Consider the following 13,594-nt stretch of genomic DNA (forward strand, 5'->3'; position numbering starts at 1 on the left):
TCTACTTAACAAAAATGCTTACAATTACATCCTCGTTCAGTTTCATCAACAATTCTACTCGTATGCACCCGTATTCGTACTCGTACAATACACAGCTTTTAGATGTATGTACTATTGGTATATACACTCCAATGATCAGCTCTTAGCAGCCCATGTGAGTCACCTAACACATGTGGGAACCATCATTTGGCAACTAGCATGAAATATCTCATAAAATTACAAAAATATGAGTAATCATTCATGACTTATTTACATGAAAACAAAATTACATATCCTTTATATCTAATCCATACACCAACGACCAAAAACACCTACAAACACTTTCATTCTTCAATTTTCTTCATCTAATTGATCTCTCTCAAGTTCTATCTTCAAGTTCTAAGTGTTCTTCATAAATTCCAAAAGTTCTAGTTTCATAAAATCAAGAATACTTTCAAGTTTGCTAGCTCACTTCCAATCTTGTAAGGTGATCATCCAACCTCAAGAAATCTTTGTTTCTTACAGTAGGTTATCATTCTAATACAAGGTAATAATCATATTCAAACTTTGGTTCAATTTCTATAACTATAACAATCTTATTTCAAGTGATGATCTTACTTGAACTTGTTTTCGTGTCATGATTCTGCTTCAAGAACTTCGAGCCATCCAAGGATCCATTGAAGCTAGATCCATTTTTCTCTTTTCCAGTAGGTTTATCCAAGGAACTTAAGGTAGTAATGATGTTCATAACATCATTCGATTCATACATATAAAGCTATCTTATTCGAAGGTTTAAACTTGTAATCACTAGAACATAGTTTAGTTAATTCTAAACTTGTTCGCAAACAAAAGTTAATCCTTCTAACTTGACTTTTAAAATCAACTAAACACATGTTCTATATCTATATGATATGCTAACTTAATGATTTAAAACCTGGAAACACGAAAAACACCGTAAAACCGGATTTACGCCGTCGTAGTAACACCGCGGGCTGTTTTGGGTTAGTTAATTAAAAACTATGATAAACTTTGATTTAAAAGTTGTTATTCTGAGAAAATTATTTTTATTATGAACATGAAACTATATCCAAAAATTATGGTTAAACTCAAAGTGGAAGTATGTTTTCTAAAATGGTCATCTAGACGTCGTTCTTTCGACTGAAATGACTACCTTTACAAAAACGACTTGTAACTTATTTTTCCGACTATAAACCTATACTTTTTCTGTTTAGATTCATAAAATAGAGTTCAATATGAAACTATAGCAATTTGATTCACTCAAAACGGATTTAAAATGAAGAAGTTATGGGTAAAACAAGATTGGATAATTTTTCTCATTTTAGCTACGTGAAAATTGGTAACAAATCTATTCCAACCATAACTTAATCAACTTGTATTGTATATTATGTAATCTTGAGATACCATAGACACGTATACAATGTTTCGACCTATCATGTCGACACATCTATATATATTTCGAAACAACCATAGACACTCTATATGTGAATGTTGGAGTTAGCTATACAGGGTTGAGGTTGATTCCAAAATATATTTAGTTTGAGTTGTGATCAATACTGAGATACGTATACACTGGATCGTGGATTGATTCAAGATAATATTTATCGATTTATTTCTGTACATCTAACTGTGGACAACTAGTTGTAGGTTACTAACGAGGACAGCTGACTTAATAAACTTAAAACATCAAAATATATTAAAAGTGTTGTAAATATATTTTGAACATACTTTGATATATATGTATATATTGTTATAGGTTCGTGAATCAACCAGTGGCCAAGTCTTACTTCCCGACGAAGTAAAAATCTGTGAAAGTGAGTTATAGTCCCACTTTTAAAATCTAATATTTTTGGGATGAGAATACATGCAGGTTTTATAAATGATTTACAAAATAGACACAAGTACGTGAAACTACATTCTATGGTTGAATTATCGAAATCGAATATGCCCCTTTTTATTAAGTCTGGTAATCTAAGAATTAGGGAACAGACACCCTAATTGACGCGAATCCTAAAGATAGATCTATTGGGCCTAACAAACCTCATCCAAAGTACCGGATGCTTTAGTACTTCGAAATTTATATCATATCCGAAGGGTGTCCCGGAATGATGGGGATATTCTTATATATGTATCTTGTTAATGTCGGTTACCAGGTGTTCACCATATGAATGATTTTTATCTCTATGTATGGGATGTGTATTGAAATATGAAATCTTGTGGTCTATTGTTACGATTTGATATATATAGGTTAAACCTATAATTCACCAACATTTTTGTTGACGTTTAAAGCATGTTTATTCTCAGGTGAATATTAAGAGCTTCCGCTGTTGCATACTAAAATAAGGACAAGATTTGGAGTCCATGTTTGTATGATATTGTGTAAAAACTGCATTCAAGAAACTGATTTCGATGTAACATATTTGTATTGTAAACCATTATGTAATGGTCGTGTGTAAACAGGATATTTTAGATTATCATTATTTGATAATCTACGTAAAGCTTTTTAAACCTTTATTTATGAAATAAAGGTTATGGTTTGTTTTAAAAATGAATGCAGTCTTTGAAAAACGTCTCATATAGAGGTCAAAACCTCGCAACGAAATCAATTAATATGGAACGTTTTTAATCAATAAGAACGGGACATTTCATAATTCACATAAGTTATATAATTACTGGGGCTTAATCTAAATGCATCCAATACTAGGTGAAAAAGGTCTAGACAAACATTCGTTTTTTTCTAATTGTTTACAACTATCTTATTTTACTCGTTTGTTTGCTTTAAAGCTTAAAACTGAAAACACCAAAAATATTGTTCAATCTTGTTATTAATTAAAGCTATCTTTGATTTTGACTAATCGTTAAATAGCCAACCAAACAAATTATCTCGTAATTCAATTTTCTAGATTTAACTTAGTTTAATTCATTAGTTACAATCTTAATTTTCACGTCTAAACTGTCCTTGGAACGATCTTGGATTTACCAACTTTATACTATTGCACGATCGGGTACACTGCCCGTTAGTGTGTAGTAAATCTTTAAACCGGTTTTTCCCATTATAAATAATAGATGCGATTTCACACATCAATTTATGAGTTAGATTGATGTAGATTTTGATAAAGATGATGAAGAACACTTAAAACATCAAGAGAGAACTTGAGAGATATGAGTTTGATGTATGGAAGTTGATTGAAAATGTGTGTGTGTGTTCATCATTCACGTGAATGTATGCATGTGTATATAGGCTCCATTAGTTTGATTTTTAGTGTAATCATTCATGCTAGTTGCCAAATAATGGTTTCCACATGTTTGATGACTCATTAAGGCTGCTAAGGAGCTGATCATTGAGTGTATATACCAATAGTATATACGTCTATAAACTGGGTATTGTACGAGTACGAATACGGATTGAATACGAGTAAATAGTGTTTACTGTAGTAAATAGTGTTTATTGTAGCAAATAGTATTTTACTGCAGCAAATAGTTTTTACTGTAGCAAATAGTATTTTACTATAGCAAAGCGAAAATTTACTGTAGCAAATAGTGTATTACTGTAGGAAAGCGAAAATTTACTGTTGCAAATAGTATTTTACTTGTACATCTTTGATTTAATTGTATTTCTTCTTATATATATATATATATATATATATATATAAAATAAATTCTTACATCATAAAAAAATAAAATGATTATATAATCATCACAAGTTATGACGTTCGTGAATCATCAGGCAAACGGGGTGGTCAATTGTCTACATAAACTCATTTCAATTAATCAAGTCTTAACAAGTTTGATTGCTTAACATGTTGGAAACATTTAATCATGTAAATATAGTTTTCATTTAATATATAAACATGGAAAAGTTCGGGTCACTACATGTCTCATTTCTATTGGGCCTAAAAGTGGCCCAAGTTTCTTTCTAATACCAACTCAAGATACACAAGCCAAGTCGATTCATACGTACTCGCTTTCTTCAATCTAATTTGAGCTCAAAACCTACAAAAATACAAAATTAAGTAACAATGTTTTCAAAATTACTGAAAAGAGTATCAACATCGCTCAACTCCATATACAATTCACGTTTATTATCATCATCCTCTTCAAATTCTAAAAGAATTCTTATTCACAAGCACGTAAAACACAAATCACGCACCAAAACGGAGATCTGTGATGAATCATCATTTGTTTGACTTGATCCTTACTCGGTGCCATTTACCCTTCAACCTACTACAGTGATTACCCCTATTAACATGCACGAACGCACCAAAACCCTCGATTCGCGTTTTTGAAGTAAATCCCTCAAATCCAACCTATAAAAGTTGTTGATTAAGAAATTGAACATTGACAAATCTTCTACAATGTCTAACAATGAGTAAAATCAATATTCCGTTCATTTGATTTGTTTTTTCTTAAGGATATTTCGGCGAACACTTGGTGCACGTCTAAGTTTTTAAGTTTTTTGATATTGCGTGCGTATATGTGATATATTAATTGAAGTTGTTGTTTAGATGTTGATGTTGTTTAAACATAGTCTAGTTATATTGTGCAAAAAGCGAAAAACTCATTTTTGTGACGTTATCAACCACGTAAGTGGCGGAAAACCTCACAACGCGCACCCCGCATCACGCATAGATCAACACACATCGTACATGGTGAATGGTCTGATGTGCTGGTAAAACCAGTCATAGATCTAGGAAACACGCACCACACACAGAATATCACGTACCGTATGTGATGTGTGTGACCCGTAATTTTAGGATATATTTGAAATGGAGCCGCTGTCTCATGTCTATTGGGCCTAATAGTGGCCCAAGTTTCTTTCTTAACACCCAACTCAAGATACACAAGCCAAGAATATAGCTCGATTCATACGTGCTCCTTTCTTCAATTTAATTTGAGCTCAAAACCTACAAAAATACAAAATTAACTAACAATGTCCTCAAAATTACTGAAAAGAGTATCAACATCGCTTAACTCCATATACAATTCACGTTTATTATCATCATCCTCTTCAAATTCTATAAGAATTCATTTTCATAATTCCAATTTTGTTCGTCACTCTGTATCTTCTTTAATTCTAATAACTAGTTATAACAATACTTGTGGTTGTAGTAGAAATTTATGCTCTCAGACCTCTAATTTTAATGAAGTTCTATCTCAAGGACCTACTGCCGTTGATTACAGGTTTGTTTTTTTATCATTCTAGGTTTTACATATTAAATCTATACCTATTTTAATATTTGAAATGGAAATGGATACTAATAGGCTTGTGTGAATTTTGTGTCATTGATTGCTAATATTTTGTTAATGTGGATACAGTGCTTTGCTACAAGAGGATGAATTTCATGAACTGGCAGATGCAACAATGTATGATTTGTTAGAGAAGATTGAGGTAAATAATCGGATCTAATAATTAAACAAACACTTCGTGTTGATTTAGGTTTGGATGTTTAGATAACAATTAGGGCTAGTGCTATAGTACATGGCTTTTTCCATACTTTTGTGTATACTTTAATTGATTATTTTGGTAAAAAAAAAAAAAAAAATCCTGTGTATAAAGTGTGTCTTCGACTCATCGTTTTTATTGCTTCCTGAAACAAATCACAGCTGTATGTGTGCTGAATGGTTCATAATCCGAATGATTCAAAGGTTTCGAATGAAGTTTGTTCCGAATGACAATAGTCTGTTTGATAAGAATGAACAATATAAATGATGTAAAATAACTTTTATTAATATTTTGCGTGAATAAACAACAATATAGTTGTTTAATAAGTAATCTTGATATAATTTGAAGAGGATGTTATATAAAATTAGGTGCTTAATGGTTAAGAGAGTATTTCAACTCTGAATGGTTCAACACTGAATGTTGAACCATTCAACACCATGTATCATTCAGAGGTCAGAAACAAACGCATTGAATGCTGAATGGTTCAGCATTCGACGTTGAACCATTCCATTAAGAGGTAATCAAACGCACCCTTACTATCTTTCTGAATCCTCATTACCGTACACTTGATTGTATGAAGTTCTACCCTTTTTTCATAAATCAGCATTATGCCTCATGAGATCTGCTTGGCCCTGCTATATTTTGCACCTAGTTTAACTAGTGTATACCTAGGCGGTGCTTGGGACTACTTTTTTTTATATATGAGATTTAATGTGGTTTTTGTTTACAACAGTAAAGAAAAGATGTACAGTGAAATGTCAATCAATTCATAAATTAAACATTGTTTTTGGTACACTCTTTTAAAATTATAAAATAAACAGATATGTGTGGGGATCAACACAGTTATCACATTCCTAGTGCAATTGAAAATTGTAACCTTAAAAGCTGTAAGGAGCAAGTACACCTAAGTAGAGCAATACGTTTATACGTGTAAAAGCTGATATGTAGACAATAAATTGATTTGAGTTATGTTCTCTGATCCTGGATAAACAAAAATGTACGTTTGTACAATATGTATCATGCGATAGTGTCGTTTTTTAGATGCACTTAGATTTAACATATGTCTCCACCACCTGCACCACTTGGAATGAGATGTTGCAATAAGTGTAACGACCTGAAGAGAACAACTAAAACTTTCTCACAGTATTTTCTCGTAGAACCTGAAACATAATACATATCTAAATATACGTACCATTACATTAATACAACAACAACAACAAAGCCCAATAGCCAATACCATATAAGTGGTGTATGGGGGTGGTGAGATGTAGACAATCCTTCCCCTATCTGAGAATATGAGAATAAAGACAAGTCATTTCTCCACCCAGAGTGAAAAAACTCTCAAAAGTAGAGAACGTCATCCCTCTCTCTATCGACGGATAGAGAGATTGCTTACGGGTGGACCTCTGGCCAATAAGTAGAATTATTTTTTTTAAATAAAAAAATTAAAAATAAAATTGAGACGCCATGAAAATGGTAAAATAAAATTTCCATGGGTTTTTAATCCTGCCTGAAAATTAATTTGGGCTCTAAGAGTTAGTCAAGTCGCCCATAAATCGACGCTTGCTGTCGACTCAATAACTCATGCTAACCCGACCCACCATGTATGACATCTATAATATTTAATATGTTGAACAAATATATTATATATCACCATTAAATATTCAAAAGTTTGGCTTCTATGTGGGTTATGTTTACCTCTGAAAGAGGACTACAAATTCAAACTTTTTGAAGTTTAGGTCACTATAAGTTTAAAACTTCCGATAATAATTGTCCAAGATAATTTTATCTGCAACATGCGTACCCTTAACTTGATGTCTGATCGACTATATCCCAATTCCTGATAATAAGTTTCCTGATAATAAGATGCCAAGATAATCTGATCTGTGCCCTTAACTTGATTTCTAATTGCCAAGGTTGGAGACCTCGGAACTCGGGGAGAACTTGGTCGGACATTTTTGGGGAGTTCTCGGCAACTCGGGGAGAACTTGCTTGTTGACTTACTTTGACTTTTTAGTATGTTGTAATATAAATTCTAATTCTAATAGGCTTTGACTAATTTGCCGAGTTTTTGACCGAGTTTCCGAGTTATTACCCAGTTGCCGAGTTACCGAGTTCCCCTAATTAGCCGAGAACTCCTTGATTTGGCCTAGAAACTCGCCCGTTGACCGAGTTGGGCACCAAGAACTCGGCTGGTCCCCGAGAACTCGGCCGAGTTGGCCAAGTTTTACAACACTGTTAATTGCCTATATCCCAATTTTATCTCTCTTGTGTATTTCGTACCATTAATTATTCTAGTGAGTTAACTATAAAATCTGTAGCAACTCCATGTTCTTTCACTATTAGCTTTGCTCTCTAGCTGTTATATCTATGTAACTAACCTGCTGTGTGTTAACCTACACTTAAAAGTAACTTATAATAAAATAAACACACGAAACTATACCCTGTTCGTAAAGTATATCAAATAACCTTGCAAACATGCTCACATAGACGCTTTATCGTGCATAAATGCAGCTGCAAATTGCTTTTTCTGCTCCAAGATTCCATATAACATGAGCTCTATCTCCATGTTTATGCCAAATAACTATGACCTTTTTCCCTTCTTCATTGACCCGGTGTCAATTAACTGCTACGTAAATGGCAAACCCATAATTTCTGGAAAGACTCTTAATTTCAGTAGTTTTGCATAAAGATTAGAGAGTTGTAATCACTTGCATCCATAAATTTGCTTGAAAACAAAGGGACCAATGAGATGGCGACATGTGGCGCGAAAATCACATGTGATTGAAAAAAAAATTCGAAAAATTTTATTTTTAATTTTTTTTCGAAAATTTTTTTTTTCAAATTTTTTTTCCGAAATTTTTTTTTTCGAAATTTAAAAAAAAAAAAAATCATATGTGATTATGCATGTCAATCACATGTGATTGTAAACCCAATCACATGTGATTGTAAACCCAATCACATGTGATTACGCATGGCAAATTCAATCACATGTGATTATACAATTCAATCACATGTGATTGTAAAAAAAAAAATTTAAAATTTTTTTTTTTTAAAAATTACGAAAAAAATTAAAATTTTTTTTTTTTCAAAAAAAAAAAATTTTTGAATTTTTTTTCAATCACATGTGATTTTCGCGACACGTGTCGCGCTCTCAATGGTCCCTTGAATCTCAACATAATTTATGGACTCAAATGAATTCCTCAAAGATTATAAATCAATGTTATACTTAAAGTAATAGGGTTTCATTTGTAACTGAGAACCACAATCTCTCTCTCTCTCTGTTTTATTTATAGCTGATACATATATATATAGACACAATAGTCTACTGCATACCTCTTAATTTAGTGGAATTGTCCTAATAAAAGTGTGTTAGCATAAATTAGATATAAAAAACCATTTATAATATCTAAATAACTGTACTACACTCTCACTTGAAGAGTTCAACTTTCTTACTATAGTGTATTTCGTACTTAACTTTTAAAGCTAGGCTGTAATTATTTACTTTTGAACACTTCCTTCAACCTAATTTGTTGTAAGATTTCATATTTTCATATTATACACGGAAATGAGCTACTCTAACTAATATCATCAACTTGTAGCTGTAATTGCATATTGTATTTATAGTCCTATGTTTCTTGTACATGTAATATAGAAAAAATTATAAGATTATTAATACACGATAAAACAAATATGAACTTAACTAAAATTCTGAACTAATTTTTTCATTTGACTAACTGTTTATTTAGTGGACATAACTTACTTTGTCAACTTGTTCCTTATGTGTTTAAGCACAAAAGAGAGTGTTTTTTATTCTTAAATCTTAGTTAATACAGATTTTAATGTTAGTATGACTTTTGTTTTCATTGTAGTTTTGTTTAACCTTCTATTTCATCGTTGTTTAACAGGAATATGGGGATTCTGTGGATACTGATGGTTTCGACATAGACTATGGGGTTAGTTCGATTTCCATGTATTTTTGATTTTTTATATTATTAATCAAGGTGTTGAATAGCTGCGATATTATTTTTCGATTTTACAGAACCAAGTTTTAACCGTGAAGTTTGGTGACCTTGGAACTTATGTTCTGAACAAACAGACACCCAACCGACAAATTTGGATGTCTTCTCCTGTTAGGTACAAACTCTTCTCATAAACCATTTCGATGTGACGTTGGTTTATTAAGTATCCTAGGATTATTTGTTATATTTAAGATATGTTTGATAAATGTCAGTTTTGCCCTTATATTCAAAGTGAGTTTGATTGGATTTATTTAAGAGATAAATGATTAAGAGTAATAAATGGGGGTAAATTGGGAAGTTCAATGATATTTAGTACTTATATTTACCAGTGGACAATTAGTTTGTGACATATTTAAATAGTAAGGTGGACAATTTGTTTTGGGACGGAGGGAGTATTTGATCTTTTGTGTGTTCTTTAAATATTTTATACTGTTACGTGAACATCTGTTTAGGAATTCTACCACTATCTGCGTAAAATTTTATATTACAATCGTTATTTTTTATTGATGATCAACTTTTAACCAATAATACTATGTGAATAATGAAATTCATCGGATATTTCATGTATTTATTCCTGGGTTGTAAAAGTCGGTTTAGTAGGTTGACTTGGCGCTGACTAGTCCAGTTTAAGATGTAGTCCAACTCGACTAAGCACAAATCAGTCAAACAAGTCGGATCATGGTCAAAGGGTTAAAATCGGTCAAAAGTCGAATCTAGTTAGTGAAACTCAGATTTAGTCCGTTAAAGTGGGATTAACTCGGTCAAAGTTGGTCAACTTTTTTTTGAATGTAAGAAAAGTCAAATCCTACTAGTCCCCAACTTGCCGATTAGTCCCTGTTCAGGCCGGCTACTCCCGACTACCGACTTTTACAATCATATTTATGCTCGAGCCACACACATGGACACATAAATGTATATGCTTTGTGGTCTTTTTTTAATATATTGGAAACCATGCAGTTATCTTAGCGAAAGTGTTAATTCTTTTGTTATAAGCTGTTAAAGAAGTTGACAGTCAATAAAATCATCTTTTCCCAACCAACCAGTGTCTCAACCTAACCCGTTCGACCCATTTTAATTCTGACCATGACCCATTTTGACCCATGACCCATTTCGAACCAAACCCATTTGATCCTTGACCCAACGCGACCCATCTCGACCTGTTTGCAAGGTATAATAAAATGTAAATCAGAAATTGAAAGGTAAGCCACCAAAACGCTTTAATGTAAGTTCTAAGGTTCAACTATTAAGGAATGGTCATTTTCAACTACCTTGAAAGACACTAATAGTGGTAATCAGATAAATAGACAAGTAGTTTCGTTGGTCAATATGCTATGCAAACTCTGCTTCAAGAATGTGAATGGGATCTAATTTTCGATATTGAAATGAATATTTGAAGCAATTAGATAAAACATCCTAGACGGTGTTCAGATATATATCCCTAAAGATATAAGCGATAAGCAAACTTAAGTAAGCTTTGCATGTAATCGTACCGGATCATCTTGATACGAAAATACGTGTACCGTCAAACCTAATTGTTCCTCATGTTTGACTTTGCACTCTGGGTGGAAAAATGACTTTGTGTTTATTCTCGGATAGGGGAAGGATTGTCTACATCTTACCTTCCTCATACCCGACTTATGTGAGATTGAGTTTTGTTGTTGTATGTTTGACTTTGCATATAGATAGATTATGAAAATAAATAATAAATAAAAAATATTATTAGTCATATTAGCAGATCTGGTGTATATGTTAAAAAACGCCCCATGTTTATAGCATTCGTTATAGCTATTTCTTTTCTTACTAGACAGTGTTACCAATGTTAAACACAAATTTCAATATGTTAAGTGTTTTTTTTTTTTTTTTTTTTTTCCCATTAGGATCTTGTTTTCTAATAGTGACATTATATCATTGTTTTCATCCAGTGGTCCTTCAAGGTTTGACTGGGATCAGTATACCAAAACTTGGATATACAGACGCACGAAGGCTAAACTTTTGGACACGCTCGAAACCGAAATCAAGCAATTGTGTGGCGAGTCCATAACACTCTCCTGAACTCTGCATATTCATGTTATATGCCTATATTTGAAATTTTAATTTTATTCAATTGTGTCACATGGGCAGTAAACTTTATGTGATTAGGATTGGTTGGTGCAACAAATTTTTTGAAAATGAAATGAGGAAATTGAAACTGAGTGGATTGTTGAAAGAGGGGACATAAGTGTGGTGTTAGTTAATAAATGTTAAAGTAGTTGTAATATAAGGTCATACATCAGAAAGTATCAAGTACTCTTTACTTCTTCGATTTTAATTTAACACGTGAATTATTGATTTGTAAACAAGAATATAAGTAACATGGACTTTGAAGTTGATCTTTGGATAGTTAAATGTTATTATGTTTTTTTTTTTAATCTGAAAAATAAAGGGTTAAAGCTACAAATAGATTATATACTTTCTCATATGTCCCAATGTAGGCTATATACTCATTTTCATTTCACTATCGGTTATATATTTTCAAAATGTGTTCTCATGTCAACAATTGGATTACTGATACAACCGGTAAAAAAAAATTAAGTGTAATTTTTTATTTTTTATAAAGGTGACGTAGATTAAATATAGTTTTTCTTTTGTTCCAATGTAGGTTATATAATTTTTTTTATTCCAATGTAAACTATAAATATGATGACACGTCATCAATTTTTTTGGTTGAATGTTATAAAAATATAATCGTTTATATTACTACAATTTTTGAAAGTATATAGTCGAATGTGAGACAAAAAATTGGTATATATAGTTAAATCGGGATATTTGAGAAAGTATATATACTCTATTTATTCCTGAAAGTATATATATTCTATTTATAGCTTTAATCCAAAGAAAAATAAAATAACATGAACTCTTTAATAATTGAATTTTCTAATTGTAAACCTATTGGATTGTTCATTATTTGCTTGTGATAGTTCATTGTAAACTTTAAATTATTGTAAAATAATAAAGATTAAATATAAATAATTATAGTAAAGGATACAAGTGTTATTTGAAGAATAAGATTAACTTAATATATTGTACTTGTTAAAATTTTAACTAAGTTTAGTGGTTGGGGCTGTGAGTTACTCGCAAGAAGTCTTAGGTTCAAACACTATAAATAACATATTTCGAACCTCACAACGTATTTAGTCAGGAAAAGGGTTGGAATTGTTAAATAGGTAAGCAAATACTTCTCTTCACCAGGTAACATGAACGTGAAAAACGTATCCGTTTATGTGTTTTTACTTATTCAAATTTTATTATGGGTGATAAATAAGTAAACTAGATTTGTGGTCCGCGTTTCGCAGCGAATTAGTGTCATTTTAACTCTAGCGGATTAGTGTCATTTTAACGTTACTATATGGTTACACAGTTTTCGGCCTGAAAGTCATCGAAACCACAATATAAACCTTCGACATAATCTATAATCTACTATTAACAAAAAGAAAAGACTAATCGAAACCATAATATAAACCCTCGATATAATCTTTAATATACCATTAAAAAAAAAGACTAATATGTTGAGGGTTACACACCGCAACTTCCTTCTCTGTTAAACGTTCTTCACCATCAACAACATCCTAAAAATAAAGTTTTTGTAATACAAATATAGCAACAAATTGAAAACAAATGTATACAATATTATATACTACAGAGTAGTAAAAAAGCGAAAAAAGAGTAAGAATGCGTTAAAAATGGAACGGAAACATCGATATGATGTAGTTAGTTTGGGTTGTTTATTGTACGTGTGTGTGTAGGTATGAGAGGTAGCCCGAAATATTGTTTATTGTACGTGTATGTGCACGTAGGAGAGGTAGCACAAAAAATGTAACGTTTTTTGTAAGACGTCCGTTTCGCGTATAGTTAGTCACGTTGTGTTCGTTATATTTTGGTGAACGGTGGTGTCGGAAAAATTTAACTCGCTGCTAGAGGGAAGATATGGTCCGTTGAATGTTTGTGTGGAGTTTATTTAAATTATTTAATTAGAATATGAGTTTTACACTTTACCCCCTGACTGTGGGTGGAATATGTAATTGGGTGAAGATTTGGGGACGGTTTCGGTTTTTCCTCCCGGGTCAAGTCGCCGGGTTTGGGCGGACCCATTTTT

At 32.0% G+C, this 13,594-nt stretch overlaps 1 protein-coding gene across 1 annotated transcript; it reads left to right on the plus strand.

Annotated features, from left to right (window-relative positions):
* The first annotated feature begins 4,916 nt into the window (after window positions 1-4,916).
* On the plus strand, window positions 4,917-11,791 carry LOC139850345 (frataxin, mitochondrial-like). The gene is made up of 5 exons (XM_071839928.1): window positions 4,917-5,178; window positions 5,314-5,386; window positions 9,349-9,396; window positions 9,483-9,577; window positions 11,385-11,791. The coding sequence occupies exons 1-5, from the start codon at window positions 4,928-4,930 to the stop codon at window positions 11,512-11,514; spliced, it is 597 nt and encodes a 198-aa protein (XP_071696029.1). The 5' UTR covers window positions 4,917-4,927; the 3' UTR covers window positions 11,515-11,791.
* The last annotated feature ends 1,803 nt before the right edge of the window (window positions 11,792-13,594 follow it).

Source organism: Rutidosis leptorrhynchoides, chromosome 5 (assembly GCF_046630445.1).
Source record: "Rutidosis leptorrhynchoides isolate AG116_Rl617_1_P2 chromosome 5, CSIRO_AGI_Rlap_v1, whole genome shotgun sequence".
NCBI lineage: Eukaryota > Viridiplantae > Streptophyta > Magnoliopsida > Asterales > Asteraceae > Rutidosis > Rutidosis leptorrhynchoides.